Here is a 15056-nt window from a genome sequence, read left to right on the forward strand (position 1 = left end):
TACCGTTATTCATACACGTGTTTCATAATCGTTTTTAGATTAGATAAAGAATAGGTACTACATAATATATTATTCTTAATAATATCCGTCATTCCAACGTAGGTATATTAAAAATTATCGATAATACAATACATATACATATGTATAACATTTTACAATATTGCCACACATACATAGATATTATTCTTAGTAAGTCAGTTGTTGTATAATCGTCGCACGGTATAGTACAATAGTACAATAAAATAAATTATGTGCCAAGTCAGCTTTTTTTTTGGTTTTAAATTATGTCACGTATGTACTTTAATTAAAGCTTATTTTGTTTCAGTTGAATATCTAATAAAATTACATATTTGTTTATGGTTACGTGTGTATATAACTTTTGATATATCATATGTCAATCATCCGGATATTTGCTTATCCGGACCACCCTTGACATTAATTAGTCCGGATAATTGGAGTTCTACTGTAGTTGGACCATGAGGTCTTAGACAAAAAAAGTGATAATACATTTTGACCATGTGGTCTGGGGACATAGTGTATGTTACCGCAGCGCAACTACTAGAAATGATCCTAACGGTATTATGTGAGGGAGGAAAAGACGGGTCTAGGGAACATAATTAAGGGGGGACAATAGGGGAAAATAATAATCATACCATGGGGAAAAGACAGGTCGTTTGCAGTGTCCGGTGGCTGGTCGCCGCAGCTGTCAGGCCAAATCCGTCACCGTCAAAACACCTCCACCGCATTCACAGCCAGCACACACACCGAGCAGGAACAATTTCTGGAAATAATTACTGGATAACAACTGTATTTTGGGGGGGACAAAAAAAAAATGAATAATAATAGAAAGTTTACCAAGGTAGGTGTGAGTTTTTGGTAATCATGTGGATTTATTTTACATGGTTATGTTTAATAATAATAGGTTTTGACATTAGGTATAATGAAAATTTCGGCATTAAGGTATAATATAATACGGGTTGGCACATGGCAATTATAACAATTTTGACATATTTTGCTCGGCCCACTGGAGGCGGCACTCCATGTTGTTCATGGTGTGCCCTCACAGGGTTACCGGGAAAATATTATAAAATAAAGGGGGGACAGGGTGGAAAAATTATATTACGACGGTTGACTGCGTGGTGGTGACGTTGACTGGATCAGCCGGGCCCATAGTCAGGACCCTCGTGGTGTACTTAGCCCATCATGCTGGTGATCATGTCGGACGGCGTAACGTGGACACGTGGTTGACGTAGACAAATGCGAATCAAGGGTCAGAACGTAGACCAGGTAGGTGAAGCGTCGTTGAAAAGAATCGCCGACCAGACAGGTGGAGCGTCGTTGAACGGAGAAATCGAATAGAATTGTAGTGTCGTTGGTAAGAGACGTCGAATAGAATTATACTGTAGAGTGTAGAGACCCGACGACGGAGCTTTTTGTTGAAGTGGGGCAGGTCAGTGTCGTAACGGGAATTCTTACAACAATCGGGGATGTTCACAGTTTGTTCTATGCCGGTGCGGTACCGCCGAACTCGACGGAGGCGCCGACAGCACCGGCGGCCGTGAGCTGCGACGTGCAGACACCGATCACTTCGGGTTGTGGGGGCCGGCCGCCGGGGGACGATTGTTTCATAATACAGGGTGGGGCGTGGTTACTTCCTTATTTAAAAAAATCATAACACAAAAAGTATTGGCAATATTGATTTAATTATTTTTTCTGTTTATAGAAGTACATTTAAAGTTTTATTTTATTTGGTTTTAAAAACGACATCTCGAAGGTGGCCACCGTTCTCATCAATGCACTGAGATAGTGGGAATTTGAAATTGTTGTCCACTTTTTCCAGCATATCTGTGCTTATGTCGGCGATAGCAGCACGAATATTGTTTTTGAGATGACAAAAGGTCTTTGGACGATCAGTGTATACCAACGATTTAAGGTAGCCCCACAGGAAAAAATCACATGGGGCTAAATCTGGCGATCGTGCTGGCCACTGAAGATCACCTCTAAGAGAGATGAGCCGTTCGGGGAAGTGTTCACGCAAAATATTCATTGCTTTGTCCACTGCATTGTCGAAATATCGACAGTCGACACTGAACTAGTCATAATAAAAACCTTAGATAACGTGCTTTCGAACAAGCCATAAACCAACGTTCTACTATTAATAGCCGCTCAGTTGCGAGAGTTTTAAATAAGGAAGTAACCACGCCCCACCCTGTACTGCGGTCATTTCTGCATTAGCGCGCGATAACCATAACAATAGAACAATAAGGTATGCTCGTAAACGATAATATGGGTATGGGTATGTTCATTATTTTTATAATAATAAGGCAAAAAATGCTGTGATGTTACAAACTAATAACGAGTAAGTATAATATTATATAATAATTATGAATTATGAATCATGTGTCTATTTAGTAATAAAAAATGTTTTATTTGATATTATACAGATTCAGTCAAGTGTTTGAAAAAATTTCAAAGTGAAACCATTAATGAAGAGATCGAACAATTTATAAAATATGCACTCATTCAAGCACCGTTTAATATAAAAAGAAAAGAAACTAATATATCAATGTAATTCTTATATTATACCTAATTAAAATAATAATAATACATATGCAATTACACAATCATACAATTTTTTTAGTAATTTAATAATTTAAATTGTAAAATATTAATGCAGTGAAACTTCCATATTACAAAGTCTGATGGTCAACATAAATACAATTTGTATTATAAAGAATTCAATTAAATATAATATAATTAAATAAATTTAGTTCTAATTAGGTTTGGCCCATAAAAATATTTTGTTAAACAGGAGTTTTTAAAATGGATGATTCACTGCGTATTACAAATATGAGGTCATGTGATAGATTGGGCCATGGCGTGGCCATTATGTCAAGTAGTCTTCGTAATTATGTGCGTGAATTCGGGGAGAATATTTTTTCAACCAATGGTCAAATCATACTGTGCAAATTATGTGAAGTCAAAGTTTTCCATGAAAAACGGTATTTAATAAACGGTACTCAACATATTAAAACTGAAAAACATTTAACATCCGTGAATTTACTACAGAATAAACGAGGCAATTTTCAGAGTTTATTCACTAATACTACAACACTGAATAAAGATCATTTTCTGCAGATTGTTATATTTAAATATTTATAATATAATCATATTTAAAAAATACATTTTTTTTGCTAAATTTTATTATGCATATTAACATTTTAGTGCATATATTTATGCATAATTAGGATTTTTTAGCGCATATTTGGTTGGTTTTTAATGCACGTAAATCCGCGCTCTAATTTTAAAGTTTGATTATTTAAATTAAGATAACATTCTATACAGGTTGAATTATTTGGGATAAACTTTTAACTATCATTAAATTAATGTTCAAATACAATTTGACTTATGTTTATTGAGTATTTAAATAGCATTCAATTAAGAAAAAATTCTTAATGCTGATTGAATGCTTATTTCAAGTTTTCATTGGAGTTTGATTTTACGGCATTTCATCTTTATCCGATCTTTAATAAATGTTAAATTATACTACAATCAGTGGCGTATTTACGGGGGGGTCCATGGGGTCCGGACCCCCCCCCCCCCATTGGCTCCATAAATACGTATCTAAAGTTTAATATATTTAATATATTTTTATATTCTGTGCAATTATAAGTTGTAACAAAAATGTTATTTTTTTACGTAATCGGGAAAAAAAATGTTATCATAAATTGTTATGCAAGGTTGACACGTCGTCTTGTCGTCTAAGACTTGCCAGTTGAAAATCGATAAGAGTATATTATCTTCGGCTGTTATCAGTTTAACAGGCCACTTGGGGGAACAACTACAGAGTAGTTAAAATTGACCTCTTCTGTTTTATAGAATAACCTGCCGCGGATATTGATGGTAGATCTATTTACAGAATATGATAATATATTAATATATGAGTCAAAATGATCGTAATTAATGATTACTTTTGTTATTGGTTTTGGTAGTGAACAGTAAACGACCCTTTTTACTCTATTTTGCGTTTTGTATGTTAATTTTGTGTTACGTTAAAATGTCTAAAATAACAACATTTTTCACGAAGACAGTGTCTAATACCGCTACTGTGTCATCGTGTACGCCTGGTAGTAGTGAGACTGTTGAGAGTGACGAGAGTGTAAATCTGAAAAGATTACACAATGCCGAAGATGATGTGCAACATTTAAATAAAAAATTGAACACTGACGTATGTTAATATAATTTACAACAATAATATAAGCCCAACAATATATTATGAAATCTGAAATCAGATATTCTTCTCAGCTTAAGTTTTATTGAATATTTGAAATTTATTATGTTTGCTTTACCAATAATTTATGCCAGATGCTTATTATTTCTATATTTTTTACTTTATTCGCATGTGGTTTGTATTAATGATGGAAAATAATATTGGCTTATGTAATGTGCTTGGCCTGATCAACATTTTTGCTGTGCTGTTATAATGAAAAATGAACACACACAAATTACATTAATTGAAACATATATACGTATAGATTATAAATGTTGATAACTTAATTACTATGCCTAATGACATTTGTTTATTTGTCAATCGTTCCCTTTAAAGCTTTAAGGCTTTAAGCCTTGGTTTCCTACAATCACGCGTGCGTGATTGCGCGGTGCGCGATGCGTGATGCGTGATCGCGCAAAAGTTGAAACCACGAAAAACTATGTAAGTGTTTATTAATAATTCACGCGCGTGAATATTCGCGCGCGCGATTGTCGATCACGCACTCCAGTCACGCAGCTGTCGCCACGAAGTCAACTTCTGCGTGAAACGCATTGCGGGATTTCATTTATTTTAATATATTATTTAATTATTATTTAATATAATATTATTGTATTATATGTTTTATTTGATTTTATCAATATCAAGTCAAATCAAACGGCAGGTAGAAGTAAGTAAGAATAATTTTCAAATATAAGCTGCTATATAAATAACAAATAATTTTTTTTTTGTAAATTATTACAATTTTCAATGTTTTTTTTTAAATTAGTTTTGGTGAACTATGGAGTCGAGGGCATTTAATGTTATGGATGACGAAAAACTCATAGAAGTTGTTCGTAATTATCCTGTAATTTATAAATTGAGTGACAAAAATTATAAGGATAATTGCATTAAAGATAATGTTTGGAAAGAAATTTCACAGTCTATTGGAAAAAACGGTATGTAATGTCATTAGAAAATTAATATAAATTATAAGTTAAAAATATAGTAAGATAGTAATATGATATAAGAAAATATTATGATTTGTGATTCAAATTGTTTGTTCTTGAATAACGAATACGAGACAACAGTCAAGAAAATTTGATATTTATAGAATATCAATATGTGACTGAATAAAATCTTATCTAAAATTAAATAATTTACTTACATTTCTAATAATACAGAATGTTTTAGTTTAATTATATCTATATGTGATAATTTATAGTGACCGAAAATAAACTTATATACATATAATGTTTGGTTTTATAACTTAAAATAATATGTTAGTTGATAATAATAAACTTAATTTTACATTATAAATAATATTACACTGAATATAATATGAAAATAGTTAATAGTAAAATCATATTTGGACTACTAATAATTTTTGTAAACAGTCAATATAATATATAACAACACTATCTTAATTAGTACGAGTCACGTGTTTTTGCTGCCAACTCACTGATCCTGACCTACTGTTAAAATAATCTTTAAAAGTTTCCCTAACTCGAAAAGCTTCATGAGTTGCGTTTCCTCCAACTGCACCAAATTGTATCATGTTCGTGTTCGTTTGAACGTCTGTTATGGGATCTCTGTCTGTCGAATCCATAGGACACACCATTCGTTCTTCTCGTAACATGTTATGGATAATACATGCGGCCATTATTAAATTGTCGACTGTGTCAGGCAGAATATTAATTGGCGTGAAAAATACACGAAAGTATTGACACATTATGCCAAACGTATTTTCTGTGGTTCTTCGAGCTCGACTTAGGCGGTAATTAAAAATGGCTTTTTTTGGATCTAGTTTTGATTGGTTTCGGGGATAAGGCCTCATCATTGTCTCCGTCAATTTAAATGCTTCGTCACCGACAAATACATGTGGCAAGACTACATCAGTGTTTGGTAAACATTTTGGTTCTGGAAATTTGAATTCTCCGGTTGATATTGATTTGCCCAAATTAGATTTAGGGAAAATTCCTGCATCGCCTTCTTTACCATACGATCCTATGTCTACCACCAGAAATTTGTTATTCGCGTCGACTAAAGCCAATAACACAATTGAAAAAAATGACTTGTAATTAAAAAACAACGATCCAGAGTTATCAGGGCAAACGATCCGTATGTGCTTCCCGTCTATGGCGCCGCAGCAATTTGGAAAATTCCACATTTCATAGAAATCGTTGGCTACTTTCGACAAACTACATTGCGTTGGTTCAGGTATTGCTATATTTTTTAAACGATGACAAATAGCAACTAATACTTCCCTTATAATAGTACTTATCCAACTGTGAGATATTCGGAATTGAAAAGCAAGGGATCTATAACTTTCACCGGTTGCTAAAAATCTGTAAAATATAAATAATACACTAAAATTATTTTCAGTAAATGATTGTAAGACAAGATGGCGCACAATAAGAGATTCATATAAAAAAAATTTAAAGAAACGAAGATTAGGTACCGGTTCAGCAGCTACAACAAAATCGAAGTACAATGACGATTCATTAAGTTTTTTAGATAACATCGAAAACGAAAGAAGGTAAACAATTATTATATGTCGTATATTATTATGTATTATATTGTATTGAATTTTTAAACCTTAGATAAGGATTATAAAAATGTTATGAATTTTTAACTACTAAGGTTACTTGTACATTTTTTTTTGAAAATAGAAAACAATTAAAAAACGCAGTTGTAAAATCAATACATTTTATATTTATGTGTATTTTTTATGTGTAATTATTTTCAGAACTACATCGAACATTTCAGTAGAAAAAAAAGCCTGCAATGACAACACAAACTACTCAGAAATGGCCGTAAATGATAGTTTTGACCAAACTGAAGAAATCGAGCCAGAGAAGGAACTGTTACTTAAAAGTTCTGAACCATTATTAGATATGCCCATTGATGACAAACTACCAAATACAGAAATAAACCATAGTTTGATAGATTCATTTACAAAACCGTGCGAAAAAAAAACAACACGAAGAGCTCAAGATAAAATATTAGATGAAATTAAAAAAGGACGAGAGGAGCGATTGGCAGCGTTAAGAGAAATGAAACAACAAGAATCTATTGATCCAATTCAAACTTTTTTTAAAAGTATGGCGTCAACGGTTTCAATGTTTCCTCCAGAATCAGTTGTGGAAGCCAAAATGAGGATATTTAACATTGTTTCCGAAATGGAATTACGCTTATTAAAAACAAAGGCTACCACGAGTACACCACCTGTAGAAACAATGACATCAACATCAACATTTTCATCGAATCTGCAAGTTCCTACAATACTTGCCGATGAATCTTCGTGTTCCACTACGATGTCAAGTGTTTCGGACATTTCAAATCCTACTCCATCTGCGAAGTCCAATTTTTCTTATTTAAAATATCTCGAAGAATATTAATTTTTTTATTTTTATTAAGCAAGTTTAACATTTTTCATGCACAGTTTTATTTTATTTTATTTTGAAAAAAAATTATTTTTTGATATTTTATAGTTTGAAAATTACCAGATTGGTACGAAGTTAGTATATATATTATTTTATTTTATTAAAATGAAATCTCCATATAACATTGGTGTAAATTTAAATATTTATTATTTTTTGTTGCTTTATTTTAATTACTATTAACGCTCAGTGGTTAGGACTTAGGTTAGATATATTCCAAGTTCTAAATAAATAATATGTATGTATTTTTTAAATGAATCATTCTATCAATATCAGAATAATATAATTGAAATGGAAAATTACCCAAATATTTATTGTCCCTTTCTTATTTTGATAAATATACCTATAGTACAATAATTTTACTTACCTTAGAGTGACGCTAAGTTTCTCTTCTGGTGATATTGGTTTCTTAATCCGATTACTTGGACGCCTTCTTATATCTTCTTTAATAGCATTTAGTATATAATTAAATAATTCAAATGACACTCTAAAATATGCCCTGAATCTAGTTTCATTGTCAATTAGGCGCCTTTGAATTAAAGTACTGAAACAACCCTCCCTGCTCCGTTGACTAAACATTTCATCATTTTCATTACGGAAATGATTCGCAAGTAGCAATAGTTCTTCATCTGCTTCATCCTCCAAAATATTGTAAAGCATAACTACGTCCATTTTGATGAAATACTAAACATCAACTGACGAAGTGACGACACTTTTCTAAACTCCAAATCGCGCAGTCGTAAACACGCATCGTAGCAAAACACTTCCATCACGCATCACGCAAGCGTGATCGCGCAAACGCGCATCGCGCACCGCGCAATCACGCACGCGTGATTGTAGGAAACCACGTCTTAAGTGACGAAGAGAAAATTCTGGTAAGAATAAATCATATTTCATTCTGACTTTCTTTTAGAATAATATAACCTAACCTAACCTATTATTAAACTACAAGTTGTTTATGCTTTAAATAGATTTCATTTGACTTACTTATTAAATTAATATTGTGGGTAGGCAAATATAATATTATGTTAATCATTTTTAGGTTTTAAAAATGTCTGGATTCCGGCAAAAAATTTTGATTTTCCTATACAAAATAAATGTATGAAAAAAAAATTAAAATTCCAATATTCATGGTTATAAAAATATTCATGGTTGGCTTATTCAAAAAAAGATGAAGGGGCTTACTGTCGGCACTGTGTAGTGTTTTCCAAGCATGGAGGAGTTGGAAACCAATTATTGGGGCAATTTGTACTAACACCATTTTGCAATTATAAAAATGCCCTCAAAGTAATAATAACTTTTAATATTTTATTCAATTGTGATTGCATTTAATATGCTAGTATAGCTTACAGTATTGCATAGTGCACTCACATTTCTTAGTGATTATATTATTAAATTATTTACATATACATCTAATTTATAATATTATACAGGCATTTCAAGATCATGCAAAGACTTCCTACCATGCATCATCTGTTTTAAAGTCCCAGCATTTTTTAAATATTATAGATCACACACAGCCATCAATAATTGAACGCATAGATACAAATCGGTGAGTTAACTAAAAAAAAATATATGAATTGGAATAAACATAAGTTTATATTATTTTTTAGATTGGCTCAAGTACAACAAAATAGGAAAAGATAAGTTCCTATTATTGAATGCGTTTTGTTGTGTGGAAAGGAAGAAATTCCTCTACAAGGCCATCGAGACTGGGAAAATAGTGATTGATGGTAATTTAAAATATATTAACTAATTTTCAAAATACTATTTACATGATTTATATTTACTCAACAGATATGAACTCTAGGAAGGGTAAATTCCGTGCTATTTTAAAGTATAGAGCGAAAGGAGATGAACATTTAAGAAACATGTTAGAAGATGGTGGTAAAAGAAATAAATATACCAGTCCTATAATCCAAAATCAAATAATTGAGGCTTGTAATAAAATTATACTTAAAAAGATAGTTGATAGTGTAAATTCATCTAAATGTTTCTCTATATTAGCCGACGAAACTACAGATGTAGCCACTAATGAACAACTATCTTTAAGTGCACGTTATGTGGATGATAATGATATTTTGCACAAAGATTTTCTTCAATTTTTTGAAATCAATAGTTTGACTGGATCAAATTTAGCTTTGTCTATATTGAATGGTGAATATAAATTTAATTATATAAATGGTAGGTGGATAATAATTTACAGATAATATACTTTAATTTTTGTTTTAAAGGTTTAAATAGCTGTGGTATTGAGTGTGACTACTTGTATGGCCAAGGCTATGATGGAGCCAGTAATATGGCAGGGAAATTTAATGGGGTCCAAGCTGTGATTAGAGCTACACATCCAAAAGCACTTTACGTGCATTGTGCAGCACATTCATTTAATTTAGCCGTATGTACATCAAGTAACATACAATCTGTTAGAAATTGCTTAGGAATAGTTGAGCGACTGTATGTGTTTTTTAACACACCTAAAAGGAAAAATGCATTGATCAATGAAATTGAAAAAAGCGACTCCATACCTAATTCAAATGCTAGGACCCTTAAAAGACAATGCGCAACAAGATGGGTTCAAAAATATGAGTCATTAAATGACTTAATTGAGTTATTACCATTTGTAGTAAAAACACTGGAAACAATTTATTCTATGTGGGGTGTGCCATCTTCTATTGATGCTAATGTTTTATTAAAAAGTGTATTGGATTCTGAGTTTCTGGTTTCTTTATATGTTACAAAGGTACATTTTTAATTGGACATTTACATAAATATATTAATATATAGTATAAATATATATTTAAATATTTTAGATATTTTTTGCCTTTGGATTGCCTGTGTGTAAACAACTACAGAAAGAACGGATAGATTTAAAAACTACTTTAAGTACTATTGAATTATTAGTTAATACTTTAAAAGAAATGAGACAGGATGCAGAAAAAGAATTTCATATTTTATATGAGAAACTAAAAGTATGTGTATGTTAATAATGTTAATATGTATTTAACTTTTAATATTTCAATAGAATTTGGCAAATGTTATTGGCACAGAAATAACCAAAAAACGCACAACAAACAAACAAATAGAGCAAATCCTCAAATATCCTCTGTAGAAGATTATTATAGAGTGACAGTGTTTATGCCATTTATTGACAATTTTATCAACCAACTTACAACTAGATTTTTAAATCATAAATCCGTTTTTGAAGGTAATAGTGTATTGATTCATCTAGGTTAATATAAAAATTGGTATTAAATATTATGTTTTGTATATTTTTATAGGGTTTGAATGTTTATTTAGTTTAACATTTACAGATGCAGAAAAAATATCATTTGAGAATTTGGTTGAGTTTTATTTACCACCAGTTGAACATGATAACGCTTATGTCGAAATTAAAATATGGAAATTAAAAATAACAAGTCAAGATGTAAACATCAAAAGTGGGTTAGAAGCACTTTTGAGCTGCCTAAAGATTGACTTTCCAAATATACATTTTTTAATTAAATTGTTTTGCACATTACCGGTGTCAACAGCAACACCTGAAAGATCTTTTTCAACCTTGAAAAGGTTGAAAACATATCTAAGATCCACAATGAACGAAGTAATTTTTTAATTATTTTGGAAAATATTTAATATCTACTATATAACAATATAACTAATTTATACTGTATTTTTAATTGTATTATTATAATATTATGTAGATGAGGCTAAATGAACTAGCTATGATGTCTATTCATCGGGAAATACATCTAGATGTTGATGAAATAATTAATGAAATGTCATTAAGTCCTAGAAAATTGGATTTTGTATTATAAATGTTGTTTGATATGCTTAAAAATAAATAACTAACATCAAAATGTATATGTTAATTCATTGTAATAAATTGAATTTCTATATAATAATATAAAATATGGTAAATTTATTAAATAAAGAGTAGGTAATTGGGGCGGTGTGGGAGGCGAAGCCCCCACGGATCTGTATTATGAAAATTGTCTGGACCCTCCCCATGACAAATTCCTAAATACGCCGCTGACTACAATTGGTCATATGTTAACATTAATTTAAACTTTAAAACTGAGTTTTCAATATCGAATTAGTATTAAATTAATATTACGATGCTATGTGGGTAATAACTAATAACAAGTAAGTATATATAATAATTTTTGTTTTTGTATTTTCACAATTCCACAATTATTTGTTCTTATACAGTGTTAGAAATTTTTTCAGAAATTATTTTTTTAATATTTTGGGAATTTTTTTTCTGATTGCCTGGTAGATATCTTTAATGTTCTATTGTCAATCAAGGATGAAAAAAATATATATAAATTTCATTAGGTAGAAAATGAGTATGGAAGTTATCATGCCTGCGATTCTGAGTATAAATTATGGATACGTGATTTATTTAGGAGTTATATAGAAAATAAGGCTGTGCTTTTTACAATTGATGGATGTGGTCAGTCATACTCTGACTGTGGCGTTATTCCAGAAGTATACGCAACTGTAGATTTTGGAATTTCATCAAACGGTTAGTATTTACAAAAAGTCAAAGTATTTGATTTGGTGTGTGAAAAAATAAAATTATATCATAAAAACACTGAGAGACGTGCCAATTTTATAAAATATTAAATTTATTGCAGATTTGAATTATAGTTTATTTTTATATGTATGTTCTAGCTTCCCAATGTTTTGACAAAGGTTGCTCAACTTATTAAACCAGTGATCAGTGATGTTCCTTTACAGTTTGAGGACTTAGATATTAACTCTGGTTTAGTAATGTATGAAACAACATTAACAGATGATCAAAAAAATGTTGAAAATCCAGTAAACCTAACTGTGAACACGGTTAGAGATCGAGCAATCATTACCTGGATCAAGTAGAGTTACAATGCAGTTATAGTTTTAGAAACACGGGTGTTCAAATTTTTTTTTTAGGTACAAGTGGGTACTATGAATCGGTTGAAAGCTAATACTACAATAAGCTTAAACATTAACAGTACTGTTCAAAACCTAAGCATTTTAATTGAGAATCAGGGAAGGATTAATTTTGGAGACTTTATTGAAGATAGGAAGGTAATAATAGCTGACAATAAACTATTTTATTCATGGTCTGAGACTGAAATAGTATAATTTATAATAGTATACTACAGTATTATAGTATAATATAATGCTTACCAGTTACCATAGAAGTTAATTGTATACAAACTGGTGAGTGGTTACTTTACCTTTTTAGAAACAAAACTGGTAATATTTACAATCACTAAATATTTATTTTTACTACCAACTGAGTATAATTACTGAATTAAAATATTGTATGTAAAATAATACTAATTATATTTTCTAGGGAATTTTTGATCAAGTGATTCTCGGAAATAAAATATTAAGCCCTTGGAAAATGACTGCATATCCTTTGAATGATACATCATGGATTTCTTCAATCAAATCAGTTGAAAACGTCAACAGTGTTAAATTACAAGCATTTTATATAACACAGTTTACATTACCAGTTAACTATACAAAATGTTTAGACACTTATTTGGACACTTAACTTGTTCTTACAAGTTAATACTGTTAAGTCCACTTTTATCCACATATTTACAATTTAATAAATAATATTCGATATGTACAGGGTGTAGTGTTTTTAAACAATGTAAACCTTGGTCGGTATTGGCCACTTGGTGGACCTCAAATTACACTTGTGCCAGCTCCTTTTTTAAAACCATCACCTTATGTCAATACACTAGTGATATTAGAACTTGAAGGTACATCTCAAGATTTGTCCGTGAAATTTGTGGATAAACCTATTCTTCATGGTCCTATAATGACATAGATAAAATATATGTTATATAATTAATTAAGAAAAATATATTAAAATTATTAAATGTTTGATTTATTTTATTTTTATCATATAATAATTATCGTGATTTTAAACTCTGTGTGTCATTCTATAAAACCATCCATTGACAAGCAATAATTCACAGTTCATAACATCAACTAGATAGGGCCCAGCTAGGATACCTACATAATTCAGAAAATTAAAACATATTGTGTATAGCAATGCAATCTAGGTATCTTGCGACGGAAGTGAGAGGATGACAGAATATGGTCTTAGCGTTAGAAGCATCAAATTGAGTACCTAGGTATTTTGTTGTTTTTTAAATTTTTATTTACATAATTTTTTCTAGTGATTCCATCGACCATCACCATATACCAGATGACGATACGTCATCCAGTAAAAAGATTGTCGGTGGCAATAAATATATAATTCAAGTTTAAAAAGTACTCCAAACTGAAACTTGAAAGTATCTATTTTATGAACGCACTCAAATGTGCGGGTTCGTGGTATAAACTTATATTTTAATATTATATATACCTACTGCTTAACAAACTGTCCGTCTATTGTTGGCTCATTTTATTTTTTTTGTTCACGGAAATTATCATAGAATTGTTAACCGTTTCCGACGAATGTCGATAATTATTGGCGATTATCATAGATGATACAAAATATATTAGGTATATTATGATAAATCCATTAAACTTATATACTCAGTACCTATATGGTCAATTGATAAATTGTGTGTTCTTTTACAGAAATCTTTGTGATCTGCAACGTATGAATAGATACGGTTAAGTTGAATTATTATTATTTGTTTATTGTCATATTTGTATATAATAATATATTTTAGTCGTTTCAATTACCCAAGAATAATATTTTTAAAATAGGTATAGCACGAACTAAAATCGTTCTTTGTTTAAATATCTGATTTCGTCCAATTTGATCATAAAAATATAAAATAACTAGGTATAAGAAAAATTGTGTTTTTTCTAAAAAAATTTTTTAGATTTTTTGGTTACAGAATAATCTATTTACGTGGAATTTTCAATTTTCAAACCTTAGCTATAAAAGTTGAAATATCATTTTTCAATTTTAAAGTTCATAAATTGTGCCTATTAATTTTAAAAAATTTCACCTGTTATTGTAACAATATATCAGGAGCCTTTTATTAAATGTTCATGCTTTTTGACCCCACTGCTAAAACTTTATTGACATTTATAGAAAATAAAACTAAAAAAAATGGAAACTGAAAATGCCCACAAACAGCAAAACAAATCAAAATATTTTGGTGGTGTATAGAAAATGCTATTATAAACAATCAGGGGAAATTGCATGTACCTTAGCGTCCTTAGCTATCTACGATCATTTGACTTAGATAAAGTTACACCAAAAACTAAAATTGATTTTGTTAAAACGTGATATTATTGGTAGGTTAAATTTCTATTTTATAATAGATCAATAGCCAATAGATTAGGTACCTATAGGCTATAAATCACATTTTTTTATTTAAATCCCGGTAGTCGAGTTTTGGACAAGT

At 30.5% G+C, this 15056-nt stretch overlaps 3 protein-coding genes and 2 long non-coding RNA genes across 6 annotated transcripts; 4 read left to right on the forward strand and 1 right to left on the reverse strand.

The window, feature by feature from the left end:
• The first annotated feature begins 3959 nt into the window (after positions 1-3959).
• LOC132939689 (uncharacterized) lies at positions 3960-9610 on the forward strand. The gene is made up of 5 exons (XR_009663999.1): positions 3960-4228; positions 8732-8976; positions 9123-9241; positions 9303-9422; positions 9487-9610. It is a non-coding gene; the product is annotated as an uncharacterized LOC132939689 (long non-coding RNA).
• Positions 4782-7991, forward strand: LOC132939688 (uncharacterized). Of its 2 annotated transcripts, XM_061007000.1 has the most exons (4): positions 4782-4937; positions 5037-5205; positions 6632-6785; positions 6996-7991. In XM_061007000.1, the coding sequence occupies exons 2-4, from the start codon at positions 5049-5051 to the stop codon at positions 7645-7647; spliced, it is 963 nt and encodes a 320-aa protein (XP_060862983.1). In that variant the 5' UTR covers positions 4782-4937; positions 5037-5048; the 3' UTR covers positions 7648-7991. The 2 variants fall into 2 exon arrangements, with proteins under 2 accessions (XP_060862983.1, XP_060862982.1); XM_061006999.1 differs by having other exon boundaries at positions 4785-5205.
• LOC132939687 (uncharacterized) lies at positions 5192-8361 on the reverse strand. The gene is made up of 2 exons (XM_061006998.1): positions 8057-8361; positions 5192-6594 (listed from the first exon to the last, which is right to left on the reverse strand). The coding sequence occupies exons 1-2, from the start codon at positions 8359-8361 to the stop codon at positions 5670-5672; spliced, it is 1230 nt and encodes a 409-aa protein (XP_060862981.1). The 3' UTR covers positions 5192-5669.
• A 33-nt stretch (positions 9611-9643) lies between the features above and the next one.
• On the forward strand, positions 9644-11636 carry LOC132939938 (zinc finger MYM-type protein 1-like). Its single transcript, XM_061007378.1, has 6 exons — positions 9644-9846; positions 9924-10429; positions 10500-10658; positions 10712-10894; positions 10968-11287; positions 11388-11636. Exons 2-4 carry the CDS (start codon positions 9989-9991, stop codon positions 10796-10798), a joined length of 687 nt encoding a protein of 228 aa, XP_060863361.1. The 5' UTR covers positions 9644-9846; positions 9924-9988; the 3' UTR covers positions 10799-10894; positions 10968-11287; positions 11388-11636.
• Positions 11637-11767: 131 nt separating this feature from the next.
• LOC132939878 (uncharacterized) lies at positions 11768-13303 on the forward strand. Its single transcript, XR_009664030.1, has 4 exons — positions 11768-12211; positions 12361-12560; positions 12619-12756; positions 13028-13303. It is a non-coding gene; the product is annotated as an uncharacterized LOC132939878 (long non-coding RNA).
• Positions 13304-15056: the final 1753 nt, after the last annotated feature.

This window comes from Metopolophium dirhodum, chromosome 2, assembly GCF_019925205.1.
Source record: "Metopolophium dirhodum isolate CAU chromosome 2, ASM1992520v1, whole genome shotgun sequence".
Lineage (NCBI taxonomy): Eukaryota > Metazoa > Arthropoda > Insecta > Hemiptera > Aphididae > Metopolophium > Metopolophium dirhodum.